General features: G+C 32.0%; 1 protein-coding gene across 3 annotated transcripts; it reads right to left on the reverse strand.

Moving 5' to 3' along the window:
- Positions 1 to 8: 8 nt before the first annotated feature.
- LOC110039267 (uncharacterized membrane protein At3g27390) lies at positions 9 to 19,479 on the reverse strand. 3 transcript variants are annotated; one of them, XM_020744275.1, is made up of 11 exons: positions 19,290 to 19,478; positions 11,934 to 12,042; positions 11,659 to 11,851; positions 4,275 to 4,411; positions 3,315 to 3,603; positions 3,116 to 3,222; positions 2,846 to 2,999; positions 2,575 to 2,770; positions 2,203 to 2,440; positions 199 to 451; positions 9 to 156 (listed from the first exon to the last, which is right to left on the reverse strand). In XM_020744275.1, exons 1-10 carry the CDS (start codon positions 19,381 to 19,383, stop codon positions 214 to 216), a joined length of 1,755 nt encoding a protein of 584 aa, XP_020599934.1. In that variant the 5' UTR covers positions 19,384 to 19,478; the 3' UTR covers positions 9 to 156; positions 199 to 213. The 3 variants fall into 3 exon arrangements, with proteins under 3 accessions (XP_020599934.1, XP_020599933.1, XP_020599935.1); XM_020744274.1 differs by having other exon boundaries at positions 9 to 451; XM_020744276.1 differs by lacking the exons at positions 9 to 156; positions 199 to 451 and having other exon boundaries at positions 2,384 to 2,461; positions 19,290 to 19,479.
- Positions 19,480 to 20,088: the final 609 nt, after the last annotated feature.

Raw genomic sequence — 20,088 nt, forward strand, 5'->3', positions numbered from 1 at the left:
CAGCAGGAAACAAACATCAACAATAGAACTAATAAGTAAGAGTAAAAGAAACATCCAATTATTTGTTGTCTATCAAGTTTTCTTCCATCTCATCTCTCTCCTTACTAAAAGGCCTACCTACTGATTTTTCCCTGACATCCTTAAATAAAAACAAGAAAGAACAAATAAGTCCCTGCATTACAGAGAGAGAGAGAGGCCAGATAACAGAACATGTTAGACAAACTCAGTATTATTAAGGGTTGGAAGTGATTTGGTTGCTCTTTCTAGGTTTCTATTGTTTTTTCTTCTTTCATCAAGATCCCTACCTATTTTGCTTCTAGTTTTAAACTCGACATCATTCCAGCTCAATTTGCCAGTTTCTATAGCATAAACATATAAATTCTTCACCAAATGCTGGAATCTCCGGCGAAAAGTTGGCATTCGAGACAATGAAGCAACCATGCCTTGAAGCCTGTGTGGCACAAAATCATTTAACCGTTAAGAATATAGAAAACTCTAACGAGCACAAGCAAAATTCCTATTTTAATAAAAAGATATTAATTTTGCATAATCGTGCATTTTGAATTTAAAAAAAAAACAACATTCACCATCTTCAACATGCAAAGACAGTATGTTATCAATTTCTTGAAGAACAAAATGTCTGATACATAGATAAAATCTATAGTAAATTTAAAAATAAGATCCCCCAAATTTTTCTCAAAAAAATGGCACAGAAAAAAATTTTAATAATGAAACTTGAAGCTATAATAACAAGTGCAATTACCGAATTTTAGTGGAAATCATATCTACTTGTAGCAGCATGATGACTGAATTTTATTCGCTTGTGTGAATTGTTTCCATTCTCTATTTCTGCTACATATTTTTGTTATTACTTGCTGGAATGTTTAATTTGGTTAAATTTTGATTTAATTGAAATTTTAATTACAGTCGAAAATTTTTAATTGCTAACGAATTTTAAGTGGTTCAAAATTCTTAATGATTTTATCATATTTAATCAATCATTATCACTTCAACTCTACTTCTAGTGTCTTTTATTCTACAGATAATGAAAGTAATTTTTGTCTGTCAAGCAGTTTTTTATCTAGGATTTTGTTTTTCAAAGAGATCAACATTCATTGCATCATCCTCATTATATTAGAAAACTTGAAGCCTGCTGATGTTGGTTCTAATTCAGAGCATAACAGAATCGATTACTAAAGATCTTTATAAAAAGAAGAAAGTTTTGTTAAATGGGAAAAATAAGTAGAAACAAATGAAATATGAAATAAATTTAGAACTTTGCAAACAGCCAAAAAAGCTTGGTAGATCATTCGAAAAGTTGTGCAAAGGCGGTCATTTTAGAACTGCAGCAAGCTAGCATTACTCGCCCAAATAACCAGGTCAACTATTTTAAGAAAAATAATTTGTCCAATTTACAAACTAGATTTTTTGTAATTCCAAAAGGTCGCATAATAACAAAAAAAAAACATGGAACATATTTTTTCGCATATACAATGAACGAGCAACTTCTGCAAGAGCAAGTTTATGCTCGTTAACTCGTAAAAGCCTGGTTGAATTTCTCATATTTCCACAAGCATATTAATACATAAAACTTTGTTTTTTATCAATATGAATACTGGTCGAATGGTTGTGGCCCAATAAACTTGTTGGAAAAAGGTGGGACCAAAGATAACTAAGATAAAAGGTGAGCAAAAAGACTTTAGGATAATATTAAGCACATCACACAAAACTTAGCAGCAGCAAATTGAGAATGAAGATACGTAACATCAGCCCAAGATTGGAAGAATACACCTAACAATGCTATGCAATAGAAACCTTTGCGCTTTTATCCATTGTCACTATTTTGTAATAGCCAGTTTACCCTTTCTATGTTTTATTTTTAACTTACACATTTGTATGTGCTAGAGCTCGAACTCAAGATCTTGCGATTGAGGATAAAGCATCCCCACCCACTAGGCCAAATACGTTGCACAGGAAAAGGAAGTCTAGTTGTCTAAACATAATATCATATCCTAGTAAAGCTAATATTGAAGGATGAAACGATCAAGGGAGACCAATCAATGATTTCAGTGTGTTCACTAAATCATTTATCAAGTGTCTCAAACCTAACATATATGATATATAAGTCAAAAAAAAATAATGAAACAATGTCATCAAGCATGTAGTTGTTATTTGGGTTACATTCAGAAGATTAAAGTATACCTTCTAAGTAATGCTTGAATTTGAGCTGTCCGCACCATGTCATTCGAAGGAAATTTGTTTTCCCAGTCTTGAGGTCTATCATTCTTATTGGTCATGATCAAATTTCTCAAGCATGACTCCTCATTTTCCTCCAAGTGCAATCCCTTGATTTGTTCTTTCATAATAGAAAGAGGCCCAAACAGCCATTCCAGTATCTTGTCCTTCGGCCAGCTAAAATTTGTCAGATCTACCCCATCAGCTGATGAATCCAATCAGAATACTATTAAAATTGAAATCAACTTAGATATAATTAACATTATAGGAACAAATAGATTTTCGGTGAAACTGAAAATAATTAAAAAAAAACATAAAAGAGGAAAAAATGGTTCTTACATAAAAGCAAACCATTTGCATCAATCGTCACAGACCTAAGCAAGCACTGTAAAATACACCATGCTGGCAATCTTATGCTTAGTTTCTTAGAATTTCCTTTAACAATATATTCCTCTATGTCTTCAATGCTGATGAGACCATCAGTCAGTAAAATCCTTCCATTTAGCTCACAAGATCTAAAGAGCCAGTCCCAGATCTGTAAATTTTATACAAGGCATTAATCTTTAATTTTACAGAAAAAAGATCAATTATTAGTAAATGCATTTCTTACCTGCATTGGTTGTAGTTGTTGGATAACCTTCCTCAATGTCCGAGACTGATTCAATTCTAACTTCGTAGTTTTAGGGCTACAAATCCCATTCTCACTCTGTTTTTCTTTAGTAATTTTCTCAGCAATTGTAGCATAATGTCTTCGGTATTTGGGCCTGTCTGGTATTTTTCTCAGAACTTAAATTATTTTACTACGTGAGTAAAATTAAAAATGCTCTGTTCTAAGAAAGAAAACTAAATCTTATCTAATCTTATTTGACTAAATTGATACCTTGGGAGACAGGATCCCTCCCTCAGATAAAGTAGGTCATTTGTGTACTCATCAAATAAAGAAACCACAGAAACAACATAAGCAAATCCCATCTTCAGAGAATTTTCCTAAAAGCAGCTACAAATGTATTTATTTAAATAAAAAATAACATATATAAAGCTAAAATTATTTATCTAGCATGTTCAGTAATATATGATACCTCATAAACGATAACTATGCCATAGAGCCCCAGAAAGAAGCTGCAAATGAAAGCAGCAACCACCGCTCCAATAACAGCTAGAGGCCATAAAAGAATTGCAAGGCCAGCAAAGGGAACACAAACAGTCTCCAGAAAAGGCCCCTCCCTCCCTATCAAATCATATAATAATCTATGCCATCCTCTTAATAGCATATATGGACTCTTCGCTAATGCCACGATGCTAATTGCAAGTACATCAATTGGCACTCCAAGCACCGAAACCAGAAGACAAGATGGCAGCCTTGTTAACCTTACAAAAAAAAAAAGGTGCCATAGTTTCAATAAATCATGATAAATCATGCAAATTCAAAGAGGTCTGATGCTATGCTCAATTTCTTCAGTAGTTTGATGGTATAAGCATTTAATGTTTTGTAAATAACAATGATATCAAGATGATGGTGTTCTCAAATAATTACAACAAATATCAAATATAGTGTGTTTGGTTAAAATACTTAAGAACGCAAGGTAATTACGAATGATCAACTATCATTCAGCGATGCCACTAAGCAAAAAATCTTAATATAATCACATGGATAATGTTAGAAAATTAACAGCGTGTTAACAAAAATTTCGGAAAATAACATATATTACAACACTAAAGAGAGCCTTCCATGATGTTTTACTATGAGCTCAGTAAAAATCAGAAAGCAAGGAGAAGAATGCTTCCTTATTTTCATGAGTGTGGATCTACAACCAGATCGATCATCTAAAATAAATCAAGATTTGTAAAGAAATTTCATGTATAATAGTTCAAACAAAGAAAGATCCAAACAAAGAGCTAATATTCACTGATAAACTGCGAATCTCAAAATAATCAATAAAGAATATATGTATAAATTAAGAGAGTGACACTTAATAAATTGAGGAATTGGCCAACATAGACTTTGCAGAAATGTAAAAATATGCATAAAACATTCATACTCAATATCAAGTGGTATCTCATCATCAACTACTTTCTCACAGAGTCCATCCATAAATGAAAAATAAGAATGGAAACAAATATCTTTGAAATCTCGCACCAACGTACAAGCTCCATTGATGGTGCTCTTGCATCCATCCTGTCATGCATATAAATAAATCAAGTTACTTAGAATTCAGAAAATATGATCGTCTAAAGTTTTTGGCATCATATATGATAAAGGATACAAGCGCTACAAATTGCTAGGAAGCAGTTTATTAGCAATCTAATAATATCTATGTGAAGAAATTAAGAATAAAATTCTTAGGCTTTTTTCGTTCTATGAGGACAAAAGAGAGTAAAGTAAAACTTTCTGCCAAGGAAATGATGCATGTTCTTGCATCAGCCCCATATATTGAGGTAGGGTTTAAAAATAGCAACGCCATTATCAAAAGTGACTTGTATGTAACTTCAATAAGGCCTAATTAATTGAGGTTACCAGTGACTTATATGTAACTTCAATAAGGCCTAATTAATTGAGGTTATCCTAAGCTCAAGTTAACCACAATACCAAAAAACACTTTAAATGTGTAAATATGCTTAACTAGGTTTGAGGTTACTTCAACCCAAATTAATATTTTTTAACACCCAAATTACACTTCTTGAACACTCCACCAATACCACGCCAAGAGAAGCACCGCCTTATGTGATTGCTCAGATCTTTTGAGATATGGCTGCTCCAAAAATGATTACCATCGAGTTTACTAACGGGGTAATACTCTCATTCACCCCAAATATTTTCTATGCGGAAGAAGGGGGTGATCGCATTCGGTTATTTTGATTGTCCCATTAAAATTACACTAAAAAATTCACCTTTTCAAAAAGTCTCATTTACTAAATAACCGAAATGAGTGGAAAAGAGTAAGAAATGGAGAAAAATAAAGCCACTCAGACAAACAGATAAAAGAAATGTGGATAATATCTATCGAATGGTCTTTGTGAGATAAATCATGAGGAGATGTCCAAAAGGAAATTAGCTCAAATCAACCCGAAAACTTATTAAATCAAGTTACTTTGAATTCAGAAAAATATGATTGTCTAAACTTTTTGGCATCATTTATGATACCGAATAAAAGCACTACAAATTGCTAGGAAGCAGTTTATTAGCAATCTAATAATATCTATGATGAAGAAATTAAGAATAAAATTCTTAGGCTTTTCCCGTTCTTAGAGGACAAAAGAGAGTAAAGTCAAACTTTCTGCTAAGGAAATAATGCATGTTCTTGCATCAGCCCCATATGTTAAGGTAGGGCTTAAAAACAGCAATGTTGTTATCAAAAGTGACTTGTATGTAACTACAATAAGGCCTGATTGATTGAGGTTATCAGTGACTTATATGTAACTTCAATAAGGCCTAATTAATTGAGGTTATCCTAAGCTCAAGTTAACCACATTACCCAAAAACACTTTAAATGTGTAAATATGCTTAACAAGGTTTGAAGTTTTCAAACCAAATTAATACTTTTTAACAACCAACTTACACTTGTTGAACACTCCACCAATACCAGGCCAAGAGAAGCACCGCCTTATGTGTTTGCTTAGATCTTTAGAGATATGGCTGCTCGGAAAATGATTACCAATGAGTTTACTAAGGGGGTAATACTCTCATTCACCACAAATGTTTTCTATGCTGAAGTAGGGTTGATCGCATTCGGTTATTTTGATCGTCCCATTAAAATTACACTAAGAAATTCACCTTTTCAAAAAGTCTCATTTACTAAATAACCTAAATTAGTGGAAAAGAGTAAGAAAGGGAGAAAAATAAAGACACTCAGACAAACACATAAAAGAAATGTGGGTAATATTTATCGAATAGTCTTTGTGAGATAAATCAGAAGGAGATGTTCAAAAGGAAATTAGCTCAAATCACCCTGAAAACTTATTCATGGAAAAACTTTATATAAATCAAGTTACTTGGAATTTAGAAAATATGATCGTCTAAACTTTTTGGCATCATATATGATACAAGATACAAGCACTACAAATTGCTAGGAAGCAGTTTATTAGCAATCTAATAATATCTATGATGAAGAAATTAAGAATAAAATTCTTAGGCTTTTTTCGTTCTTTGAGAACAAAAGAGAGTAAAGTCAATCTTTCTGCTGAGGAAATGATGCATGTTCTTGCATCAGCCCCTTATGTTGAGGTAGGGGTTAAAAACAACAACGTCGTTATCAAAAGTGACTTGTATGTAACTTCAATATGGCCTGATTAATTGAGGTTATCAGTGACTTATATGTAACTTCAATTAGGCCTAATTAATTGAGGTTATCCTAAGCTCAAGTTCCTAAGCTCAAGTTAACCACAGCTCAAGTTAACCACATTACCCTAAAACACTTTAAATGTGTAAAAATGTTTAACTAGGATTGAAGTTACTTCAACCCAAATTAATATTTTTTAACACCCAACCTACACTTCTTGAACACTCCACCAATACCAGGCCAAGAGAAGCACCGCCTTATGTGATTGCTTAGATCTTTTGAGATATGACTGCTCAGAAAATGATTACCATTGAGTTTACTAAGGGGGCAATACTCTCATTTACCCCAAATGTTTTCTATGCTGAAAAAGGGGTGATCCGCATTCGGTTATTTTGATCGTCCCATTAAAATTACACAAAGAAATTCAACTTTTCAAAAAGTCTCATTTACTAAATAACCTAAATGAGTGGAAACGAGTAAGAAAGGGAGAAAAATAAAGCCACTCAAACAAACAGATAAATGAAATGTGGATAATATCTATCGAATGGTCTTTGTGAGATAAATCAGGAGATGTCCAAAAGGAAATTAGCTCAAATCACCCCAAAAACTTATCCATGGAAAAGCTTTATATAAATCCATCGGCCACCCTAAATAACCACAGAATCAAATTTCTATGTTTTAGTTATGAGCTAAAAGTAACTCCCATACAAAAATATTTGTTTGATTAATTACATCTTGAAGGAAACCCATAAGAACTCTTGATTAAGGAGGTATTTCTTATTTTTTGATATCTGGTAAAAGGAAATCTCAAGAAATCAAATTCATTACTTTAAAATGTGAATCCCAATACATCTAAACCAAATCAAGTCATAGGACAGCAAGTGAATCATTGTATCCTAATGGGCGACAACTTATCAATAAACAGAAATAAGTGACATCAATTAATTTATCAAAGGGATGCAATAGGCCCAAACGATATATCAAAAAGAGATAAAAACTTTTTTAAATTTGATGGACGGTCTAACTAGGATTGCATGGATCTGCTAGACTATTTAGGCACTAAGTCTATTTAATTGTGAGGATAATAGACCCAACACAATTAAAATTCCATGTCAACAATTCAAGTATGGCGTAATAATTATGAAAATATCAACTAAAAGTTAAAAGGAGATATCCTAGAATAATATGACAATATCCAAGTAGAAAAGGCAGAGATATGACTTATTTCTAGCAAAGCTACAAATGCCTAAGAAACAATGTGAGATGGATAAATTTGACTATAATAGTTAAAATTATTCTACAAGGACTTACAATCTTGTATGGGTCAAAATCTTCTCTAAATTTCTTAAATGTTCTAGAAAAACCACCTAAATGTTGGTATAAATCATGTTCTCAGTCAAATAGGAGATACAAGTATGCTTCTATGGGACATGGTATGGTAAATAAAATATTTATCCTTAGAGTGGAGGCCCTATTAACATGACTTGGGCTATAGATTTACAATGCAAATCATTTACAATTTAGTCATGAGCCATGAAGAATATTAAATTTTTATTATAAAAAAATTGTCATTTTTTCTACAATAAATTTTAAGATAAAAATTTTCAAATTATTAAAGAGGATAGAAAAAGGGTTTTATGCTTGGAGCCTACTCTAGCTTGTGAGAGCCCAAACAGACCACAATCTAAAACTAATCACAAAATCAACACGTGCACAAAGAAAATAAATCACACAAAATGAAACAATATTAAGGTGTCCTTAATAAATCAAGATATCCAAGAAAAACAAAAAGGTATGGGACATGACCAATATTTCAACTCCTAATAATCGTTCAACTATGATTTCGGTCTTCAAACTCCTAGGAACTCATGTACATATCATGTTTCTAATACAGATTCGAGTATCTATACTCTAAAAGTATATTATAGAAATATAAAATTACATTGTATTACCTACAAATTAGAATTAACAGGTAATTCTATAAATCATGCAAGCGAGAAATAAATCATGTCCAGTGGAGGAAATTCATAATTAGCACATGCAATCAAAAAATATATTTATATATTTATTGTGGTTGTTTCCTCTGGGTAACATGACTCACTGCAAAAGACCAAATATAATTCTTAATCTATTACACAAGTCTCAAATCACAATAAATATAGAAAAAAGAAGCAATCATAAAACATGTGACTAGATACAAATTAATATAGAATAATAGCCACATGTATGAAAAATCTAAAGTACACCCTACCCTAATACAAACGAACATCTAAGGGTCGTATCCTAATCGCATAAAATTAAGTGTATGAAAATCAATGTAGCACAAGGTAAGTTCATTTGATTTTGGCTAAGCCACTTAGTATGACACCACCCTAAAGATCCAAACGAGGTAACATTCATCGCTCTAAGGTATAACTTTTTTAAACTAGATTTTTAAAAATAATTATATACATAACTATGTTAATGAACATATTATTAATTTGAAAAACAAGTTACCACATTTATGATCTAAATAATAAATGATTTAGGTTAAAAATATGTTTTTAAAATATGAATAAATATGTTTTTAAAATATGAATATGAATGATAAAATTTAAAAAAAAATTATTTAAAATCATGACCTTACATATGATCTGAAAAAACTATGTGATAGATTTTAAATCACATGGACTTAACAAAATCATATAATGAATGAGATATACTCATGAACAATACTCATTAAAACATTACAACCAAGGGTTAGAACCCTCATTTAAGACGATTTTGTCATTGAAATGTTGACTTTCCTAATGAATAATGCTCATTAAAACATTACAGCCAAGAGTTAGATCACTCACTTAAAGAGCCTTTGTCATTGAAGCATTGACTTCCCTAATCTATATGCAGACAATATGCCAAGTGCGGCAAAAGTGGTGGCAATGTAGAGATAATATAAATATAAATAATTAAATTATGTATTTAAAATTCTATGTCAAGCATATGATTCACTTAATATTATTTTTAATACAAATAACATAAAATACTTTAACCATTAATAATAAAACGTTATATGAGCCCAGTATATTATACATCAATGATGGATATCATGTCATCACATTAAACACTAATACAAAAAAGATATCAATATAATCATGTCATAATATTCACGTTAACGTCCTAAACACGACTGTGGTAGGGTGGCCATCCCACATTTCATCCAAACAACAAGGCTTTGAAAACCGTTCCTACGCAGAGGACAATATTCGTCGCAAATAAGGCTTCCTCAACGCCCCCCTCACCGTACTAGAGTTCCTCAACTAGAATAATAAGTCGATCTCTTCAAAACTCAATACATGGGTTGTTTTACAAGCTCGCATGGAAAGCACCCCCGCTGGGGGCAAAAGATTCAAAAGCAGCAGCTAAAAACTTGTGAGGCAATATTCTTGAGTATGACTGCAATCATATTTCCCAAAAAACAAACGGTCCATTGCGACCGACGCTCCAATCTCGAGAGATGCAATGCATCCACCATACTATGTCCAGAGAAATATACTTATTTTTCCTATCATATTGCCATATGATTCAAATGAACTCAAAGTGATTTGCCTAGAATGTTTAGAGTGTTCATAGGTGGTCCTAACTCGAAGAAGATTATAATCCCTTGTAAAACAATATGAAACATGTAGTCGAATTTAATCATCTCTCATCGTTTCATAAGCAATTTGTCACTCTTTTATAGGACTAAGTCTTGTTCTTGTGTTTTCAACTTAGATAGATTTGTAGGACTCTAGGGTATCCCTTCTTTTAACTTTGAGTTTATAAAGTTTCCTTAGACGACAAAAGTACACAAATTGATGATAAAAAATTATTGGTTATGTTGAATTGACTACCTTCACAACTAAATGAACTTAAGATATAAATAGTCTGAGATAACAAATCTATGGAATCCTGATTAAACCATGTCTATCAATCTCTACAAATTTCTAAACAATGCTTTTGATATATCATACCACCTTTAGACCATTCTATTATTTTGATAAATTGGTTGCTGTCACTTCATAGGTCTCTGTTTGTTGATAAGTTGTCATCCGTTGAGATACAGTGATTTACCCTCGCACAATGATCGGGTCTGATTTTGATACATTGGGATTCCCATACTAAAGTGATGGCCCTCATTTTTTTATACTCCCTTCTACCATATATTAGAACGTAAGACTCCTTAATTAAAAATATTTTTGAATATCTTCTAAGATATAATTAACTAAAGGAAAACATTCATTTAGGAATAGCTCTTAATCCCAGAACAAAGATGTTGAACATTGATTATCCGGTTATATAAGTGGGAGACTTATATAGGCCTTCTTTTGTTGATAGGCATTCCAGATGATTTGGTCTTTTTTTTTGGACCTCTCCCAATCTATCTCGCAAAGGTCATCCCATAGAAATTCTCCATGCTCTTAATATTTGTTTGTTTAAGTTACTTTATTTTTCACTTTGTTGCTCTTTTGCATTCGTTCAAGTGATTTATGCATGGAGCTTGTTCGAAAAGCAAAATTATAAAACAAAATTAAGTAATATAGTGACTCTCACCAAACATTATTCATTTCACACTTCCAAGGCCTAAACTAACTACTTACTAACTCTATTTTGTGGGTAATAGAGGCCGTAATTTTATAATTCTTCTAATATGTTTTGAGTCTAGGTGATTGAGTCTATATTAAAAATAAATTGTGTGTGGGTTCCTTGGAGTTTGAAGACTGAGACCATACTTAGACAAAGACAATGAGCTATTTGTTCATGTCCCGTATTTTAAGTTTAAAAGATATTTTATTTTATAGATTTATTATCAGGTTATATATGTGGAGTCTGGCCGCATTTTTTCTTTAGGATATGTTATCAATTTAGAGACACCTAATTAGTTCTTAATCTCCCAGGTGTACAGAAAAGCTAATGAACACAAGTTTACAAAGAATTTGCTTCCATAACTAAAAACTTACAACCATTAATCAAAACGTTAATCGAACCACTACATAAGACCCACTTTCTAACATTGAATAGGTTAACACTAACAGAATTATGTTAATACTAATTAAAATAACCGAAGCCCCACCCAAACTATCATTGATAATGATTGATTTGTACTCTATAAATCAGTTGTGTGACTAACCATAAAGCAATGATACAGTCTGTCAATAGTATCCTCTCCAACAGCTTCAAATGTGGCAATTAATGGAACAAAATACCCATAACCAACACCAATTAATATACATCCGAAAATCCCAATCACTGGCCATAGTAACAGAGGCACAGGCAAGCATAGCAGAATCGATAACTTCAAAACCGGCCCGAGTATCTTGGTCCTGCCACAAAGAAATCATGAAGTTTAAGCACTTGAATACAATAGCATTAGTAATTATGAAATTTTAGTACTGTAACTCATACTTTGTCACGCAGTATAAAGTCCAGAAGAAATGTACAGGCCACAAACCAATAATGACAGCTGAGTTTCCAACAAAAACCAGAATAGCCACAACAGGACCAATTATTGCAGCTGCAAATAGAGAACCAAATACTAAGTTCAATACACAAATAGCATCAACCAGTAAATCAATATGAGCTCTTTCATCCAATGTGGTTATATTAACATGGGCAAAAAATGATCTACAATTGATATTTAAGATCATGGGATGGAATTGAAAAAAAAAATGTCCAAAAAGAAAACTGAATCTTTTTCAGTCAAAATCGTAAGTGACAATGAGAGAAAACAGTTCAATTATAATTGTAATGTCTGCAAAATTGGATAAGTTTTGAGCAATAGGTGTATATTCAGAGTTTTTTTTTTTCTCTCTTTAATAGAGCTAGAGAAAAAATTAAAATGTTTAAGTAACCGTTTGGTAAATTTAAAAATATGGTAGTGAGAAAGGATTATAGTAGAATATCGTGGAATTAGTGCAAAAATCTTTTTACTTGGTCTTCAGTTAATTGTTTGTAGCAAGATTAAATCTTTCCATTAATAATGAGATCACAAGATTCCATCATTTGGTTCAACGTAATTAGGAAACAATAACCTCAAAATCCCTCAAAGTGATAATTTTGTTTTCACCATCAAAATAAGTGAACAAAAATAACATTTTCTAGAGTACGAATGAGCATTTATGTGGTTTAGTTACGTACAAAGAATGATAGAAAATAGAATAGTAAGAATATAGAAAAATTATACAAAATAACAGCGTTTTAAAAACCAAACCGGACATGTCGATCCGGTCAGAAATTCAAATTCAACTATTTCGACAATGAACCGTTTTGGACCCGCCCCAAACTGCCAGTTTAACCAAAAACCAGCAAAAGGATTCTGATGTGGGAGAATCGGTATGAACACAATGTCAAGGGCACTTAAGACGCTTCTCCTCACCAATGACATTCTCCTCTACTCCGATATCGCCCTACGCAACGATCTCGAGACGTTGGTAAAGATGAAGCATCTGCTCGAGTTGCTAATGCAGATCCGACAATATGAAATGGTGATGGGGCTTATCCTTGTAACGATGAACTGTATCGTCATTGAGATCATTGAGGTATACAGCAACAGTTGTAGAGGCATTGCCAGCTTTCTCGTTGATGTGCTCGGTTCCAATTCTTCCACATCCTCTGCCTCCAAGACAGTCGTGCTTTTTGAAGAAAGGAGATGATTGGGTGTGGCAAGAATAAAGGTGCTCCATACAACCCACCTTTCTTTAACATTTCTATAGTTAATGACTAAATGCAAATTATAGTAATAGATAATCTTATCTTAAGTTAATTCTATCATAGCTCAAGCTAAGTATAAAATCAATACTCAAAATTAGGCCTAATGGTAATCAATTATGTTTAAACTTAATTATTTTTACTTATTTGCTTTATTGTATGATTATTATATCATTTTGATTATATTTAAATAATTGTTTTAATTATTACACCATTTGGGTATACTCCTGGTTCGACCCTGATCGAATTAATTAACCTTACACCTCTCTTTCTTCCAGTTCGATACCCGATCCGGTTTTCACAACCTTGCAAAATACCACTTATGGACAACATGAACAAGAATTTCCTTGACTTGTGAAGTAGAGAACCTTCCAAATAGTTCATAATTCTACCTATAAAATCACTTCTCAACAAAAAATCTCAATTGGAAGTTTCAAATTAAACGCTACAATATTTAGCAGAAAAGAGGTATGCAATGCTTAGCACTTTCAATTACCATGGCTTTCAATAACCCAAAATAGAAAAGTTCAACTTCTATAGATTGACACCTTTCTTTGTTATAAATTAAGAAAAAAATTTTGGTTATAAGGATATGAGAGGAGTTGGCAGACAGGAGCGTTGGGAGAGGGGTGGAGAGGAGCAATGACTCGACAGAGTAGGATTGATGTATGAACTATTCATATGGGTTTCTCTCTCTCTCTCTCTCTCTCTCTCTCTCTCCTACTTTTTTTTATTATGCGGGTGGTTTTTGTCATCCATTGGACAACAACAATCAAATCACTAATGAACTAGTGATAAGATAACCACCGTTTTGAAGGAGATTAAGTAGGTTCTTCCCATTTGGGAGTTTTCACCTCTTTGCATGATAAATTTATGCAGTAAAGAAAGATTTCGATCAATTGACTCACAAATTAAGAAGGCGGCAATGTAAAAAGATCAAAATTATCAATTCTTTAAAGTCATCTACTGAATTTGGATGAATTTAATTTTTCTCGAATTCACAAATGAATTTGGAAATTTTGACCCAAATGACCTTGATGTTAAAAATTAACTAAAGATTTTAGGAATTAAGAGCAACCTATCGTAGGATCTGATTTTTCTGATGAATTTATAGCAAATAAATAATATTAATTAAATGGACAAATTATGTTATGATTTTACTTCATTTTGGGGGCAGGTATCTAAAGTTAATATTTGCTATGATATTAGATTGGCATGAAAACCGCTAGTGCATTTGAGAGAGAGTGGAACTATTTCTGAGATAACATGGTAGCTAGTGTGGTTATTTCAAGGGTTCCTTTACTCCCAATACATGAGTATTATTAAATAATCATTAGATCTGAATTAACGCACTATGATAGAGTATTTTTAATGATTACCTCTATTCCATATTCAGGTTTAAACTAGAGGTTTAATAATATATAATTAACATTTGATGATATGATGAGTTTTTGATTTAATTTCGTAAGCTAGTAAAACTTAAATACCATTTTCATAAATCAGTCATAACCAGTAAGACTTCAACAACATTCGTATAAATCTATCATATAACTAAAATTCATACCCTTAATGACTTTCGATTTGATGATTAAAAATCTTGTGTGAAATGTTATATAATATGGTTTTGTTAAGTTCTTCTACAAGTTACACTAGCAATCATGATAAGATGGCATTGTTAGCAGGACCAACTTAGAGCTTTGCAAACTTAGAGATGGACTAAAATTGAACCACTTAGAAAGACTCAAGTACAAAGGATTTCTATTGACAGTTTCAAGTGCCGTACAAATATTAATTTTTATCATAAAAGCATTTAAAATCATTTTTACATAGCATGCTAAAGGGGATGAACACAATAAAAAAAGTAGAAATGTTTTAATTTATAGTTAGATGGCTTTTTTTATATCAATTATATTATGTAAATTAATAAAATCTTTAATAATATGATCAGGCATTATGACAAAGCTATTGAATTTCATTGAGCACCATTATGGGTGTAAATGAGTTGAGTCGAGTCAAGCTCAAGCTGCACCAAACTCGAGACCGACTCGTGAGATATATGGCTGGCTCAAGTTTGAATTAAACTCGTAAGCTAAGCTCAAACTCGAATTGTGATAATTTTTACTGACTCGAGTTCAGCTCAAAAGCTCAACCTTGGCTTCAAGCTCAAGCTTGGCTCAATTTTGAGCTTGATTGTGAGCCAAATTATGAAGTTTTTCATAAAAGAGTAAAATAATACAGATTCTTTAAGTTGTTCATAGAACCCTTGTGGTACACATGTGCAACTCCATTTCAGCACTGCAATTGCCACAATATCAACAACAATTTATCATTGTATAACCCTATATAGATGTAAATTACTTTTAGTAAACATAATTGAAAATTTTGACTCCCACACCAAAAAACAAATTCTAGATGACCCTTCACATATAACAGACTAAAATGGTTGTCATTAATCTACTTTTTGGTTAATATCTTTAAAATAAAGTGAAGTCGCGGAACATGAACAATGCATATTAAAAGGAAAGGAGGCATATATTGTTGATTATGTTGAGAAACCAACCAACGGCAGCCACAAAAAATGGGAGGCATGGCTACGTGATGAGAGAACAACAAACTCAAGTTACAAGCGAGCGAACGAAGCAGAGAGAAGAAAAGAAAGATATTAGATTTTAGAACACACTTGCAAGATGTCACAATGCTTATATGCACCTAAAACTAGAGAGCGAGACACGGCCGAGAGGCGAGAGTAAGACGCGAGAGGTGTGGGACTTATGAGTTACAGGCTATGGCTACTTAGAGTAGTCAAAAATAGGTTTTACTACTTCTTCACATGCATCAGAATTATTCCTCGCCCGTTCACTAAACTTGCAACGGTTATCAAACTAATTTTTCAACCTGCTCGACAAGCCAACAAGATGAGTCGCTCAAAACTGGAACTCAAACTCCATAAACAATCAAGTCATACACTTCTAGTTCGAGGCTTGATAAGCTTGGCTCGAGCGTGCTAAAAGTCAAGCCCGAGTAAGCTCACGATCCAACTTGACTCACTTGCACCCTAAGCACCATTAAACATGCTCCTATAGCTTATTGGTTTAAGCAATGTATAAAATTATATAAATTATACTTTACAACATGGAACATACTATACTATATGAATTGTAAAGTGCTATATAAATAATACAATACCATAAAACCGTACAACAAACAATTGTACAATAATGATCAAGCTTTAGCTAGCTATTAAAATAAATATTATAATACATTAAATAAAGAAAAGTATATTATAATGCATTAAATAAATATTATATGCATTAAATCAAGATTGGATATGCCTTGTAAATAAGCAAATTTCAGGGAGCACCACTTCTTATGATTTTAATAAGAAAAGTATATTTATCCAAAATCTTAAATGGGAGCATATAAACTATAAAGAAGTGAGTTCCTTTATCGCAATGGATTTTTTCTTTTTGTTGAATGGGGCAACTTCTTTCAAACTATTATGAGTTGCACGTTAATCTTTTTTAGGGGCATTTACATACGACACAATTCTTATGTATTTACATATCAATACCTAAACATTCATACTTACATGCTTACTACTCAAACCTTTAACATCTCATAAAAAATATCACCATCAATATCTTTTTAAAAGTGAAGCACTCTTTTCCATGCATAAATTTAACACCAAGGTCTTATAAATGTAAATATCAACCTTTAAGTGACAGATATGTAAATAAATAAGAATTGTGTGGTATGTATGTAAATTTTTCTTTTTCTTATAAAAAGGCCAACACTTGGTGCGTTGACCAATAAATATTTTTTTATGTTAAATGGTTGGTGGATATACATCTTTATTAAATGTGTATAAAGTATTTTCTTAACATTATATACTTTTAACCTCACTAGCTTACTCCAAACACAAAACAAGGCTAAGAAAAACATTGTATTTTAATCATGTTGTCAAAATTGAGTTAACCAAATCGAGTTCAATGATTTCCTAATTTAGTGATAGCTTGATTCATTTATTTGATTAATGTGATGGAACATGTCATAAAATACTTATCCTCTTTAAAGAAGTATTTCATAAGTGGGAGGTCGTCGAACTCCATTAACATCATTCAAATTTGTTCAACTAAGAAGGCTAAGATGTATTTTTTCTAGACTTAATTATGGGTGTATATATTATATGAATTCAAGCCAAACCGAGTAATATCCTATTCAAGTTAATTTTGTTTATATTATTTCAAGCCAAATTTCAATATGATCATACGTTTACCATTTTTACAGAGTGGGCTTTTGTACACATACAAATACGTAAACACATACATACATACATTTGTATTGTACACATATACATACATACACATGCATCAATACATATATGCATACATACACATGTCTTGCATGCATAAATACATAAATTCATATCCATCCATCCATCCATCCACGCACGCACACACGCAGACACACACATATGCATACATACATATAACCTATAGTTTCACCAAATAAATCATCCTTGCTTTTTATGAGGTTTTATTCAAATTTATTTAATTGTTTTATCTACTAAACATAAATGAAGTTCAAATCAATGAATACCAAAACATTTATAAGCAGTCTCCAGTTGTACATCATGGCTCTAAGTTAAAATTAAGAGCTCACTCTTTTCGAAACCAGTAAAGAAAAAAAAAACTAAGGATATTCTTAATAAATTTTGATCAAAATGCGTCTCAAAATCATGGATTTGTTTTTACATGAGTGCTTCATGTAAAAAACCAATCAAAATTTATATTGCACCCAACTCAAAATAAATCTAATGGCTTTGAGATCTATCATGATAAAAGATTGATTAGACCTATGTCAATTTTTTAGCCAATAAAATTCAGGACATTCATAGAATGTCATTAATTGGGTATTAAAGTTTAACTAAATTCTAACTTTCATTACCAAATAGAATTTTGTTACTCCAACAACTACAAGTTGTTTAATTTAAAAATTATTAGGCAACTCACTCAAAACCCAAACAAATTACTCATTTTATTAAAAATAAGTAAAGAGTTTTAATATCAGCTACAAACAGAATTAAAAAAAGAATGTAAGTCATTTCAATGGGGAGTTGACCATTTAACAAAAAAAAAATCACGGTGATTTTTTTTTTGTTAAATGGTGAACTCATGAAAGTCATTTCAATAAAATTGTAGGTTAACTATTGTACATTATTTATTTTCATAGTGCAAGATGGTGAGATGTATTTTGTTCCTTATTAGTGAGAAACCCATGTATTTATGGAGTTTAAATACATTTTGAGATAAATGAATGTAATAGTTAGAGTTTTATAATTTTGCATTGGTGGATATGAATGCATAGATATTGAGGTTAAGTCGCTTTACTTAAATTGTTTTGGTGGATATTACTACAAAATCTAATCGCATGAATGTGAACAATTTGGAAAAGTCCATGTTTTAGATGTTTTGTAGCAAAAAATTTTAGAGGCATTTTAGCATGTCGTGAAGGAACTTTTGAAAGGAGTAAGAAACAATGGCAAAATAAATAAATCAATCAAAAATATATGAAATTGAGGAAACCAATTATTAGGGACTAAGGCAAAAAAGTTTTATCCCCCAAAAAGTAAAGTGTGAATCTTCATGCCAAAGCTTAGTTAAGAAAATGTGTAGGCCAACAAAAATATGGATAAAACCTGTGTACGAAGTTGCTTAACATAGAGTAAACATCTTAGGCAAGAAAAAACAATCTAGTAGAAATAGAAAATTAGAATTGGCATTCAAAAGATAAATTCAAAGCACCATTACGATGTTCAAGATTAAAAGTAAGAAATTGATTCATAACATTCTGATAAACAAGCTGTCACCATGAATTTTCAATTTTGTGGATTTTCCTTGAAATGAATGCAAGGTTCGGATATTTAAAAAACTTGTATACTGCATTCATTGCAATATAAACAAAATAAATTTTAAATTCATCATCACTAAATTATGGTCAGGATATCCACACCCAATTGTTTATCTAAGTTGTGGAGAAATTAAAAGAAAGTACCTTTAATCACACCAAGCAGCAGAAGAAGGAAGAAGAAAGGAAGGAATGATAACAAGCTCCATAGCTTGGCGAGAAAGCCAATGGGGACCTTCATACCAGATGCAAACCCTAATTACATCCACTGCGAGCTTTCTTAAAAGAAGGCAAGAGGAGGGAGGCATTCGTAGTAGAATGGTCCGAGGAGATTGGAAGCGAGCCGGTGAAACGAAAATTTGGGAGAAAGGGAAAGGCGCCACGTGGCAGGAAGGCCTGATACGTGTCCTGCGACTCGACTCCCGCGAGATTCGCCTGTTCGGGTACGTTAGGTGAGTCCGTCCGAATTCTCAACAACTATAAATTTATTTGCATATATATTTTTTCTAACTTTTTTCGTTGCTGTAAAGAAAGAATTTTATGTACATTGCACCTCAAATAATGCAAATCGAGTATTTAATTTATGTTTTATTTGAAGAAAATCAAATTTAAAATAAAATGTATATGAGTTCTGATATTTTTTATGGTTGCTAAATTTTGTCAAGCTATAAATATTTAGCTTGTGGTCATTGACATAACAGCTCATCAGCTGCTCGACTACCACCGTCATCGTCATCATCCAATTTTATTTTGAATTCATTTTTTACTTCAAATCACAAAACAAAAATTAATGCTTTATTCTTCCTTTAAATCAATCAAACAATTATAAATAGTTTCAAAAATATTATATTTCATAAGGTTAGCTAAAGCGAAAGCACATGGGCTTGCACCCTCCACTGATCTTGTTCAATGTTGAGGTGATTTCATCAAATCATAAGGAGTGCAA

This window comes from Phalaenopsis equestris, unplaced genomic scaffold, assembly GCF_001263595.1.
Source record: "Phalaenopsis equestris unplaced genomic scaffold, ASM126359v1 Scaffold236069, whole genome shotgun sequence".
In the NCBI taxonomy this organism is placed as follows: Eukaryota; Viridiplantae; Streptophyta; class Magnoliopsida; order Asparagales; family Orchidaceae; genus Phalaenopsis; species Phalaenopsis equestris.

What these genes read in the sequence shown, in the direction of transcription:
- LOC110039267 (XM_020744275.1), bottom strand. Translation starts at nt 19,383, where the DNA reads ATGAAGGTCCCCATTGGCTTTCTCGCCAAGCTATGGAGCTTGTTATCA. An exon ending in ACTTTATACTGCGTGACAAA is followed by an intron (nt 11,852 to 11,933) that starts GTATGAGTTACA and finishes TCTTTGTGGCAG; the next exon opens with GACCAAGATACTCGGGCCGG. An exon ending in GAGATACCACTTGATATTGA is followed by an intron (nt 3,604 to 4,274) that starts GTATGAATGTTT and finishes TTTTTTTGTAAG; the next exon opens with GTTAACAAGGCTGCCATCTT.